Source organism: Salmo salar, chromosome ssa14, assembly GCF_905237065.1.
Source record: "Salmo salar chromosome ssa14, Ssal_v3.1, whole genome shotgun sequence".
Classification (NCBI taxonomy): domain Eukaryota; kingdom Metazoa; phylum Chordata; class Actinopteri; order Salmoniformes; family Salmonidae; genus Salmo; species Salmo salar.
In genome coordinates, this window is record NC_059455.1 from 85091927 (window position 1) to 85105183 (window position 13257).

General features: G+C 46.3%; 1 protein-coding gene across 2 annotated transcripts; it reads left to right on the plus strand.

The window, feature by feature from the left end:
• The first annotated feature begins 1177 nt into the window (after window positions 1–1177).
• Window positions 1178–13036, plus strand: LOC106570477 (protein naked cuticle homolog 2). Of its 2 annotated transcripts, none has more exons than XM_014142867.2 (8): window positions 1178–1442; window positions 1554–1580; window positions 1680–1765; window positions 10609–10669; window positions 10921–11003; window positions 11267–11362; window positions 11594–11861; window positions 12009–13036. In XM_014142867.2, exons 1-8 carry the CDS (start codon window positions 1418–1420, stop codon window positions 12506–12508), a joined length of 1146 nt encoding a protein of 381 aa, XP_013998342.2. In that variant the 5' UTR covers window positions 1178–1417; the 3' UTR covers window positions 12509–13036. The 2 variants fall into 2 exon arrangements, with proteins under 2 accessions (XP_013998342.2, XP_013998341.2); XM_014142866.2 differs by having other exon boundaries at window positions 1185–1442; window positions 1558–1580.
• Window positions 13037–13257: the final 221 nt, after the last annotated feature.

Consider the following 13257-nt stretch of genomic DNA (forward strand, 5'->3'; position numbering starts at 1 on the left):
GGGGAGTGAAGGGTGTGAGTGGTTGGGATGGGTTGGGGAGTGAAGGGTGTGAGTGGTTGGGATGGGTTGGGGAGTGAAGGGTTGGGGAGTGAAGGGTGTGAGTGGTTGGGATGGGTTGGGGAGTGAAGGGTTGGGGAGTGAAGGGTGTGAGTGGTTGGGATGGGTTGGGGAGTGAAGGGTTGGGGAGTGAAGGGTTGGGGAGTGAAGCGTTGTGGAGTGGGAGGGGTTGGGAAGTGGGAGGGGTTGGAGAGTGAACATTTAGGGAGTGAAAAGTTGGGGAGTGGGAGGCGTTGGGAAGTGGGAGGGGTTGGGGAGTGGGAGGGGTTGGGGAGTGAAGGGTTGTGGAGTGGGAGGGGTTGGGGAGTGGGAGGGGTTGGAGAGTGGGAGGGGTTGGGAAGTGGGAGGGGTTGGAGAGTGAACATTTAGGGAGTGAAAAGTTGGGGACTGGGAGGCATTGGGAAGTGGGAGGGGTTGGGAAGTGGGAGGGGTTGGGGAGTGGGAGGGGTTGGGGAGTGAAGGGTTGTGGAGTGGGAGGGGTTGGGAAGTGGGAGGGGTTGGAGAGCGGGAGGGGTTGGGAAGTGGGAGGGGTTGGAGAGTGAACATTTAGGGAGTGAAAAGTTGGGGAGTGGGAGGCGTTTACAGCGTTTGTCTCACCAACCCCGTTACAAATATTGTGAAGAATGTTGAGGAATCTTTGACCAGAAAGGGCTCGTTCCTGAAGATAGACATTATATGCGCAAATTACGCAGACACCACTGGGTGGCAATATATATATATTTTTTATTTATTTATCCTTTATTTAACTATGCAAGTCAGTTAAAAACAAATCCTTATTTACAATGACGGCCCAGGAACAGTGGGTTAACTGCCTTGTCCAGGGGCAGAACGACAGATTTTTACCTTGCCAGCTCGGTGATGCGATCTAGCAAACTTTAGGTTACTGGCCCAACGCACTAGGCTACCTGCCGCCCCAATATACAGTAGCCTATTTAGGGAAACAGCGATCTAGATACTAAACAAATAAAACGTTTGTATAATGAAGGGCTCTTATTTTATGTTTACACGAAAGACACATCATGCACGCGTTAAATTATGTCTAGTGAGCTAATTAAACATTTAGAAAATACTTTCCCCGAATGGCCAGCAGGATGTGCTGTACCCTATGTATATTGATTATTCGTGTATTTTCCACAATAAACTCCTCAAGTTCTCTCTGTCCAACATACTTGTGTGCACCTTCACGAAGCGTCGGTCCTCTTGTCTATCTCAACCCTATAATAACTTCATGGCAAAATCGACATATCGGTGCATACAGGATACAACTGTCTTTGTTGTTATCAATGGGAGATGATGAAAACATCTTGATCAATGCGCAAATAGATGAAGGTTCAAGGCACGAGAGGAAATATAAAAAAATATGGGCAAACTCCAATCGAAACATGGTAAGACTTAGTATTTCGTTTCAGAGGCTACTGTATATCTCTTAATAACCAAAATGTAACAATATTTTCTTTCTCTCTTTTATGTTTCCATTCCATGCCTAATTTGGATAGCCAGTAAACGCAGAGAAAATCCTGAAGGTAAGAATCACCTTTAGGAAAGTCTCAAAATATATGTCTCTCAAACATAGTGTTATGCAGGATATAGACTTTATTTTTTTATTTGTTTGTTTCTTCCAGGTGGTAGTTTTGCTGCCAATGTGCTCACCTGTCAGAGAGAGCTGGAATGTACGGATCTCCACACCCACAAAACCAGATTCAAGCAGGTACTGTACAACGCAGTTTCCAGAGATATTGAAATATAATGAACATTTAATCTGTTTGCAGATTTTCATTGAGAGAGAAAGAGTCATCAGACAGTCACTAGCCATATTTGGGGCGGCAGGTAGCCTAGAGTTTAGAGCGTTGGGTCAGTAACTGAAAGATTGCCAAATCGAATCCCTGAGCTGACAAGGTAAAAATCTGTCGTTCTGCCCCTGAACAAGGCAGTTAACCCATTGTACCTAGGCCATCATTGAAAATAAGAATTTGTCCTTAACCGACTTGCCAAGTTAAATAAAAAATAAAAATACCCTGCTGCCAAATCCTTCTCGCACCTAAATCCCCATAGGCCTACTTCTCTAGGACAGTTCTTTAGTTTGTCAATGCTAACAGTCAGTTGTTTACCAAACTGTAGTTTGTATTTTGCATCCTGGGGGGTTAGCATCCTTCTCTGGACCATGTTCATGATGCATCTGCTTCTGGCTCTTTCTGGCCCAGAAAGGCCTGGAAATGGAAAGCAACACAGACACATGTGTGTCATTAGAGTTGAGAGGCTTGAACTTGGATAATGACGCTAACAAGAACCAGAATGGTGGAGTCCTGTGAAAGGGTAGCTGAATGGAACACAGCCGCCCAGAGTGGAAGAGCTTAGAGTCCTAATGAAAAGATGAAGGCAGTGTATCACACATCGCTTCTTATCTAAGACAAAAGTAGGCAAATTGACAATTCTCTATTGAATACATGGTGTTGTATTCATCAATCTTTATACATAAATCACAGCCAAACTATGTACCATCTGGGTAAACAACAAAAACAACAAATAACATTTTGAATTGCTGCCTTCTCAGTCTTGTTTACATCCTGATTCATCCATCCATAGAGGATTGACACTGTCAGTCACCACTTCATGCTCACATTGAGTCCACACTGGTGTTCGCACTAGGGTTCACTGACTCTGAATCACATGTGCATGATGTCTTAGCCAGGTCTGCTCCTCCCTCCCTCCCTCCCAGTCCCAGCCAAGGCAAAGGCAAAGCAACCACAGGCTGATAGAACAGTATAAGCACACAGCCAAGCCAGGGACATGAAAGGTGTTTGGAGAGGGGCTTTTTCCCCCCTGCTCCTTCCTTTGCTCTCTGTGAGAGGAGGCTGTCATGTCTGTGTGAATGCATATGGCCGCTGTCCAGAACAGCAGGGGCTTTCATTACCGCCACACTGAAACCCCACATCTGGTGCTGGCAGGGGGAGACAAGGTCTGGTAGGCGGAGTGTCTGGTTGTGGGTGGAACACCTTCACATGTAGGCTTAGTACTGTTAATGAGATGGTCACATTTGGGAAGATGTAGCATAGTGAGAGTACAACATCTTGATGCTCATAACTCTTCTTTGACTCTAAACTGTGTGGCCACTCACTGCCTCACTCACATATTTTGAATGTCTTCTTGTCTCTCTCGTAATCATCTTTCAACACTTGGAAAGACCCGTTGGAGCCATTTTGAATGTCTGCTGCAGTGTCATTTTGAAGTCATGGTGGGGATGAGGTGTTAATGCAGTATTGGTCCATGTTGCTGTCTCTCTGGAGCCTGTTATTAGGAAAGAAAGGCTGAGCCTGCCAGGTTTCTGTAATGAGACCCAGCTCCTCCATGTCTTTTTAATGGCAGTTCAGTTGTTCCTGTGATTCTGTATTCCAGCTCCATGGCACCACCGCATATGTAACTGTCAGCAGGGGGCCTGGCTAGCTACAGTTTGTAGTGTACTGGTATACTCTATGTTATTTGCCTGGGCACTTCATGTGTGTGTCTGGCTGTCTAAGATTATGTTCATTGTTTGTCCTCTTTTCAGTAAGGAAGCTTGATTATAGTGTCAACTTTGATGCCTTCATTGGGGTGTCCAGGCTGTAGCGGTCACATGTCTTGGATCACTTGTGTCAACATCCTGCAGCCTCAGGTCATAGACCCAGTGAGACACCACATCACTCCGTTACCCACCCTGTTCACTGTTAGTCCTGCAGTGAGACACCACAGCTCTCAGTTACCCACCCTGTTCACTGTTAGTCCTGCAGTGAGACACCACAGCTCTCCGTTACCCACCCTGTTCACTGTTAGTCCTGCAGTGAGACACCACAGCTCTCTATTACCCACCCTGTTCACTGTTAGTCCTGCAGTGAGACACCACAGCTCTCCGTTACCCACCCTGTTCACTGTTAGTCCTGCAGTGAGACACCACAGCTCTCCGTTACCCACCCTGTTCACTGTTAGTCCTGCAGTGAGACACCACAGCTCTCCGTTACCCACCCTGTTCACTGTTAGTCCTGCAGTGAGACACCACAGCTCTCCGTTACCCACCCTGTTCACTGTTAGTCCTGCAGTGAGACACCACAGCTCTCCATTACCCACCCTGTTCACTGTTAGTCCTGCAGTGAGACACCACAGCTCTCCGTTACCCACCCTGTTCACTGTTAGTCCTGCAGTGAGACACCACAGCTCTCCGTTACCCACCCTGTTCACTGTTAGTCCTGCAGTGAGACACCACAGCTCTCCGTTACCCACCCTGTTCACTGTTAGTCCTGCAGTGAGACACCACAGCTCTCCGTTACCCACCCTGTTCACTGTTAGTCCTGCAGTGAGACACCACAGCTCTCCGTTACCCACCCTGTTCACTGTTAGTCCTGCAGTGAGACACCACAGCTCTCCGTTACCCACCCTGTTCACTGTTAGTCCTGCAGTGAGACACCACAGCTCTCCGTTACCCACCCTGTTCACTGTTAGTCCTGCAGTGAGACACCACAGCTCTCCATTACCCACCCTGTTCACTGTTAGTCCTGCAGTGAGACACCACAGCTCTCCATTACCCACCCTGTTCACTGTTAGTCCTGCAGTGAGACACCACAGCTCTCCATTACCCACCCTGTTCACTGTTAGTCCTGCAGTGAGACACCACAGCTCTCCATTACCCACCCTGTTCACTGATAGTCTTGGAAGAATCCCTCTTTCTTACAGCTTCTCCTCTTCTGGCTGCTCAACTTAAAAAAGTGGAGCAAAATTCTGAATGAATGTGTGCTTTCATTTCTGTAAAGATAATTGTGTGGTGATTCTACTCAGTGTGCGTGTTTTTAAAAATCCCATTTCAATATCTGTAACACAACCTTATTTCCATCAGGATGTTAAACAATTTAAGACTTGTAGAACAATTAACCTCAATATTGACATACTGTTTCTGTTTAATTACAATGACTCAGGGTGGAGTGTTGACAACATCACCTGATACAATAACAAAGGCACTTTTCATTAATAAACCTGTTTATCCAAGGCAGGTTTGGATCATGTACAGCTCAGTCAAGTGAGCCAGAGAGTCTGTAAAATGGACAAACACTAAGTATAAAAAAAGTTGTCTGATGAAATGCAACCAACCATATCAGAATCGGATTGCAGTTTGCATCCCTGTCTCTGAATGGATTTCTATTTGGAACAACAGTGCTGGTTAAACTGGGCCAGTCATTCTCTTGGGTTTGGAGAAGGAATCTTCCTTCTAGCCCTCTTATTGTTTCCACCAAGGTGTTTCTGTCCTGTTTGTTGACCCAGAGGTTTCTGTTTATTATTCTACTGTTCAGACTCTGGACTGTGATTATATTTGGGCTGAAATCGCCTCCCAGAACATTCCAACTCTAAGCCAGGGAAGCCGATTTTTCCCAAACACAGATTGGATTGTTCAGGTGGCTGGCTCTCCCTTTCATGTTTGGTTACCCACCCTGTTTGTTGGGCTGTAGCTCAGACAGAGGATGAGAGACAAAGAGAGAGAGAGACAGATAGAGACAGAGAGAGAAAGAGACCATGGTCATATCATTAGGTGGTAAGAACCCTTGGACATCTCTACCCACAATGATCTGAAAATGTCCCACTGCTTTCCGCCCTCATGGCCAGCAGAACTGATTGGCCAGTTGGAGAGAGGCCCAGTTCTATAGCTAGATACCCGTATAGACTCTGGCTCCAGCGTTTCCTCACACAACCACAGCTCAACATCCAAATCCCTCCCTCAGTTCCCCTCCTCCAGAAATCACACATCTGGTTTCTGTGAGCAAGGCCAGACCTCTGAAAATGAGAACTTCTTAATGGTTATTCTCTGACTTAACGTTAACTATTGCCTGAGCCTGAAAACAACCCCAACCCCCTTTATATTCTTTGAATATCAACTTGTATACCAACTTCAAGAGACTTATCTTCCTATTATGTATATAACAGAAGCTGCTTCACATAAACTCCTGCGATGAAGCAACCATCCTTCCCCATACAGCCCCACCCCCATACGATCAACCACCTATCCAGGTATTGGTTAACAGGAAGAGAGATGATCAACCTCCTATCCAGGTATTGGTTAACAGGAAGAGAGATGATCAACCTCCTATCCAGGTATTGGTTAACAGGAAGAGAGATGATCAACCACCTATCCAGGTATTGGTTGGCAGGAAGAGAGATTGTTAAAACAAAGCTCTGTACTGTTCTCTTCTCTTCTCTGGGCTCTGCGTTTGACTCTAACTAAAGGCGGGTGGGAGAGAGGGGGGCTACAGGACAGGATGCAAAGCTTGGTGACACCCAGTTGAGTGCAGGAAAAGGCCCCCGCTCCTCTCCCCTCTCGGTTGGTAACCCGACCCCAGATGAAAGGGCCTGTAGCAGGCAGAGCGTGGCGGTCGATGGCAGGGGTTTGGCTGGTATGCTGGTTGAAGCCATCAGCAGTCAGGGTTATCTGTCAGCATGGTCCTCTCAGACTCCACAGGCTCTTTGTTACTCATCTGCATCTGTCAGAGCTGTGGGCGGCTGGCTGCTGGGAATGTCTGTGGTGGAGACAGTTAGACGCACAGATCTAATGTTTTGGTGCTTTTCACTGTCCTTTTTTGAAGGGACGGTTTCTGACTTGTTGCAACAGAGGGTTGGATATCATATGCTCAAATCTTGATTGGCCTTGATAGCACACGCAATATGCTCAACACCGTTCAAGGCAACACCTAGTTTCAAAGTGTGGGTACTCACCAAGCAACGACTACCCAGTGGATTGGGTTGAAGTTAATATCCGCCTTGAGCCCGTAGGCATTATAAATAGGTTGTAGTCTCAGCAGGTTTTTGAACATAGTAAATGTATAGACTGTGTGTTATTGTTTCCATATGGGACGCTCAGTTCTACACATATATGGGAACTCTGTAGGTGATATTACTTTAATACCAAGAGTGACTTAATGCATTTACTTTTACTGGATATGGTGATGTCACAGCTGGCATGGTCAGGGCATGAGCATGACTGCCTGCCTGCCTTCTCTTACAGTAAATTTACCCTTATAGGTTCTATTTTTCTCCAGTGCTTTATTCCCTCTCTGAGAACAGAATAAAATACAACAGATTATTTTTTTACCCTTATTTTACCAGGTAAGTTGACTGAACACATTCTCATTTACAGTAAAAACCTGGGGAATAGTTACAGGGGAGAGGAATGAGCCTATTGGAAGCTGGGGATGATTAGGTGGCCATGATGGTATGAGGGCCAGATTGTGAATTTAGCCAGGACACCAGTGTTAACACCCCTACTCTTACGATAAGCACCATGGGATCTTTAGTGACCACAGAGAGTCAGGACACCCATTTAACATCCCGTCCAAAAGACAGCACACTACACAGGGCAACATCCCCAATCACTGCCCTGGCAGTGGAGGTGTATTAATACCCATAAAACCTAGCGGTCAAACATGGAAATGGTTCCAATCGTTTTTCCACCAGTCATTTTTCCCATCCGGAATTTTAGAAACACTTAAAATAAGGGTTGTGTTTCATGTAGGCTTACCCTGGCGTGACGTTTTGATAACCATGTAAATCTCTCTCGGACAAGGTGACTTTTATAAATATATTCAGCTCTATGCTCAGATTCAAAAATGCTAATTAGCATCAAAGTAGATTTCATGCAAGACTACAAATCCCTGCAAGCTCCTACACGTCATATCCAGCTGACACTTTTGCTAACAGGTATTGTGTCAATTTAAAACTTGCACAAGACAGTTACATTTACATTACATTTAAGTCATTTAGCAGACGCTCTTATCCAGAGCGACTTACAAAATGGTGCATTCACCTTATGATATCCAGTGGAACAACCACTTTACAATAGTGCATCTAAATCTTTTAAGGGGGGGGTTAGAAGGATTACTTTATCCTATCCTAGGTATTCCTTAAAGAGGTGGGGTTTCAGGTGTCTCCGGAAGGTGGTGATTGACTCCGCTGTCCTGGCGTCGTGAGGGAGCTTGTTCCACCATTGGGGTGCCAGAGCAGCGAACAGTTTTGACTGGGCTGAGCGGGAACTGTGCTTCCTCAGAGGTAGGGGGGCCAGCAGGCCAGTGGTGGATGAACGCAGTGCCCTTGTTTGGGTGTAGGGCCTGATCAGAGCCTGAAGGTATGGAGGTGCCGTTCCCTTCACAGCTCCGTAGGCAATCACCATGGTCTTGTAGCGGATGCGAGCTTCAACTGGAAGCCAGTGGAGAGAGCGGAGGAGCGGGGTGACGTGAGAGAACTTGGGAAGGTTGAACACCAGACGAGCTGCGGCGTTCTGGATGAGTTGTAGGGGTTTAATGGCACAGGCAGGGAGCCCAGCCAACAGCGAGTTGCAGTAATCCAGACGGGAGATGACAAGTGCCTGGATTAGGACCTGCGCCGCTTCCTGTGTGAGGCAGGGTCGTACTCTGCGAATGTTGTAGAGCATGAACCTACAGGATCGGGTCACCGCCTTGATGTTAGTGGAGAACGACAGGGTGTTGTCCAGGATCACGCCAAGGTTCTTAGCACTCTGGGAGGAGGACACAAGGGAGTTGTCAACCGTGATGGCGAGATCATGGAACGGGCAGTCCTTCCCCGGGAGGAAGAGCAGCTCCGTCTTGCCGAGGTTCAGCTTGAGCTGGTGATCCGTCATCCACACTGATATGTCTGACAGACATGCAGAGATGCGATTCGCCGCCTGGTTATCAGAAGGGGGAAAGGAGAAGATTAATTGTGTGTCGTCTGCATAGCAATGATAGGAGAGACCATGTGAGGATATGACAGAGCCAAGTGACTTGGTGTATAGCGAGAATAGGAGAGGGCCTAGAACAGAGCCCTGGGGGACACCAGTGGTGAGAGCGCATGGTGCGGAGACAGATTCTCGCCACGCCACCTGGTAGGAGCGACCTGTCAGGTAGGACGCAATCCAAGCGTGGGCCGCGCCGGAGATGCCCAACTCGGAGAGGGTGGAGAGGAGGATCTGATGGTTCACAGTATCAAAGGCAGCAGATAGTTCTAGAAGGATGAGAGCAGAGGAGAGCGAGTTAGCTTTAGCAGTGCGGAGAGCCTCCGTGACACAGAGAAGAGCAGTCTCAGTTGAATGCCCAGTCTTGAAACCTGACTGATTAGGATCAAGAAGGTCATTCTGAGAGAGATAGCAGGAGAGCTGGCCAAGGACGGCACGTTCAAGAGTTTGAGAGAAAAGAAAGAATTCAGAATTCACAGTTCACAGAATTGTCAATTAAAAAAATGCTGTCAGTTTATTATTTACTCAATTTAGCTAACATTAGATAGTTAATCCAGAGATTCTTACCTTTGCCTCGATTCAGCAGTCTCATCCAGATCATCATGGCATTTGTAGTTCTTTATCAAAGCCAGATTAGCTGCTAATTAGCATTTCATTTTTAGGGGGTAAATAGGTGAATATATTGATAAAAGTCACCTTGTCCAAGAGAGATTTACACAGTTATCAAAACATCACACCAGGGTAAGCCTATAGGAAACACAGCCCTTATTTTAAATGTTTCTAAAATCCCCTATGGGGAAAATGAATGATGGAAAAACAATTGGGACCATTTCCTTGTTTCACAGTTAGGCTTTATGGGTATTATGACTCATGCTGTGGTACTCTATTGGGACATTTTTTTTAGATCAGAGGAAAGAGTGCCCCCTACTGGCCTACCAATACCACTTCCAGTAGCCTCTTGTCTCCCATCCAGGGACTAACCTTTCTTAGCTTCAGTGGCAAGCCAGCAGTGCGATGCAGGGTGGTATGCTGCTGGAAGTGGAATAGACATTTGTCTCCTGCTTCTTGGATATTAGATTATGAGGTAGATTTGAGCTAATGCCAGTCATTTTTGGACTCTGATATCAGAAGTAGCTCTTCAAATGTTAGGAAAACAGACCCTGGCAGATTATATCTCTCAGGAAGGTCAGATGAGAAACGAGACACAGACAGAGAAGGTCAGTCATCTGTCTGTGGCTCCTGTGTTCAGGGTAGTGATGTCTTGACCTTCTGTTCTCCACTCGGTCCCATGTGACAAGGTTCCTGGGTTCTCCGCTGACCCTCAGTACATCAACTGTAGAACAAACTCTGTCCCAGTGAGCGGAGGAGATCAGGGGTCAGATTAGAAGGACAGCTTTCATCCCAAAGGGGAGATGAATTACTACTGGTCCTGTGCATGTGACAAATAAAATTTGATTTGCTAGCTACTTGTATATCGAATTAGTGTTCTATTATGTGTGTGTGTGTGTGTGTGTGTGGGTGTATTTAGAGTTGTGTCTGCATTACATCTGATTAGTTATAGAACACATACGGCTTTATTGAATTTATCGGAAGTTGAGGTGAACTTGAAAACATCAGCTGGTTCTCACAGTATTATTTACCCAGCTGATGACAAACAATAGGCCCCGAGATGATCAAAGATTTCCTGCTCTCACATCATTTAAACTTTCATATCTTTCTCCTTCTCCCTATCTCTATCTCTATCCCCCCCTCTTCTGTGACTTTTTCTCTCCTAATTCTCACTTGGTCCATCGCTCCTCTCCCTCTTTTTCCAGGAGTTGTGCAGAGGGGAAGTGAAGGATGAGCAGTCCCTGAACCATAACAGCCCCCTACAGGGTGAGTAGAAAAACCAAGCCTCAGTGGATCAGGCTGGTCACATTACTGTTGCACTGATTCTAGTCTAGCATGCATCATTAACTTAACATCTTAGACTTACTCAATGGTTGACCTGTTTGATTCGGCATGGTTCATATCTTAACTAAGAATTCCCCTTGCTTGTCCTGGAAACCTGGGATACTGTGTGTGTATTATCGTCTGTAAACAGCAAACATGAAGGCTAATGAGAATATACTTTGTTTGTTTTACAGTGGTACTGCCATCAGAGAAGGAGAGAGAGAGCTACATCCACGTTCCTTTCAGACAGCCCAGGAAGAGGAACAGCCATGTTGATGTGAGTGGCTTTTTTGCCTTTTACTGTCCTGTACACTACAACTACAAAAGGAGTTGATCTATAGAATCTTTACAGAGTATGGCAGGGATTTGTTTGATGACCATAATATGGTACCTGTTGTGTTTGGTCCTCTGTAGCTCAGTAGGTAGAGCATGGAGCGTCAATGCTAGGTTAGTGGGTTCAATTCCTGGGACCACTTGCACGTAAAATGTAAGCACGCATAAAAGTGTCTACATAATGGTGACAATTATTCATGGTTACAGGACACAGAGTGCAATGTTGTGTTGGAGGATGACACTCGACAGGAGTGGATCTTCACACTGTATCACTTTGACAACAGTGGTAAAGTCACCAAGGAGGTACAGTAGATTCACACAGCTACAACAAGCAACTCTTGCGCATTGAGTTTTCTCTTAAGTCAACCCTGCAGCCTTGCTAATGGTGTGTGTGTGTGTGTGTGTGTGTGTGTGTGTGTGTGTGTGTGTGTGTGTGTGTGTGTGTGTGTGTGTGTGTGTGTGTGTGTGTGTGTGTGTGTGTGTGTGTGTGTGTGTGTGTGTGTGTGTGTGTGTGTGTGTGTGTGTGTCTTACAGGATATGTCCAGTCTCATGCAGTCCATCTATGAGGTGGTTGAAGCGTCGGCCAAGCAGCCTTCATGTAACAGCACAGCCCTGAAGGTCAAACTGGTGGTGGCCCCCTCCAGCAGCTCCAGAACAGGGGACAGAATGGAGGAAGTCCAGCAGGAGGAGGCAGGGAGCCCAGAGAGGACTTTTCACTGTGTGGATGAAAACACAGAACGCAGGAACCACTACTTAGACCTAGCTGGGATAGAGAACTATTCCTCCAAGTTTGACGATGCAGGTAGGTACACAATGGCCATTTATTTTCAGCACTTTTGAGGCACAGATCATTAAAGTCAACATGGTTTTTACTGAAAATACACCAAAGATGAATGACATTCAACAAAGAGAAATGACAGCATAACATGATGTTCTCCATCCTCTGCAGACGCCCCCTCTCAGGTGCCCAGACCGGACTCTCGCTCAGCCCAGCAGCGCCGCTCAGTGGTGGTGGGGGAGAACTGCGGCCCTACAGAGTCCAGAGGCAGGGGCCTTTCTTTCCTCAGGTCTCTCAGGGGCCAAGCCAAGGCAGTGGGGGGAGACAGAGGAGGAGGAGGAGGTGGGGATAAATCAAGCAAGCTCCATGGCCACCACCCCTCCATATGGTGCCACCCCTCTCAGCCACACTCCCAGCCCCAACTCCCATTACAGCACAGCCAGAGCAAGAGGCTTCGCTCCAGGGCCAGAGAGGCTGGGTCCCCCTCCAGAACCCTACTCAACGTACAGCAGCCTGGTTCTCAAGCTCAGCCAGGGGGGGAAAGTGTGGCGCTGCCCAGCCTGCCTGCCTCCTCTGGGGTCTTGATCCCCCTGGTTCAGAGGCATGAGCATCACCACCACCACGAGCACCATCACCACCACCATCACCACCACTACCACCCCCCAGCATGACTGCAGTCTGCACTCCACTCAGGGATACAGAGACTGAGAGACACCTCCCTGTGGTTTAGCCTATAGCTAGGGCCCAAGTGGTTCCTGGTTAGATCAGGTGGGCCTAAATATAGTATAGGGCTGTGGGGCACCATCACTCTCCATACTAAGGAATAATAGCAACTCTGTACAAAAATGAGCTTATGTGCCTTGTATTGATGACTGAGTTTCATGTTGAATGTGTCATGTTGAATATGCTACTAACCTTTGGAAGCCCTCTAGACTGAAGTTTTTTCTCAGGTTTCTATAGATTACCACTTTCATTTAATATAATGATTTAAACAGTTACATCTACGTATGAGAGTATATGCAGTATGTTTTGTATTGTCTGTATTTTGATGTATGAAAGCATGATACAACTTTGCTTGTGATCATTGTAGTTTGTCAATTGAAAAAACTCACAATTTAATGAAGACTGACGCTTTTAGATTTGGGAAGAAGAAACATGTAAAACAATTTGTAATAAAGAGATACACTTTGTTCACGTCATGTGGAAGTTGTCAAATGTAAAATGTGTTCTCTCTTATGGCAAAACATTCCGTGCTAAGGCTCTATGAATATTTAGGAAAGTACACTGAACAAAAATATAAATGCAACATGCAACAATTTCAAAGATTTTACTGAGTTACAGTTCATATAAGGAAATCAGTCCATTTATATAAATTGATTAGGCCCTAATCTATGGATTTCAAATGATTGGGAATACAGAT

Coding starts and splice junctions, on each gene's coding strand:
- LOC106570477 (XM_014142866.2), top strand. CDS start 1,381: ATGAAGGTTCAAGGCACGAGAGGAAATATAAAAAAATATGGGCAAACT. Junction 10,670..10,920: donor CCATAACAGCCCCCTACAGG/GTGAGTAGAAAA, acceptor TTTGTTTTACAG/TGGTACTGCCATCAGAGAAG. Junction 11,363..11,593: donor GTGGTAAAGTCACCAAGGAG/GTACAGTAGATT, acceptor TGTGTCTTACAG/GATATGTCCAGTCTCATGCA.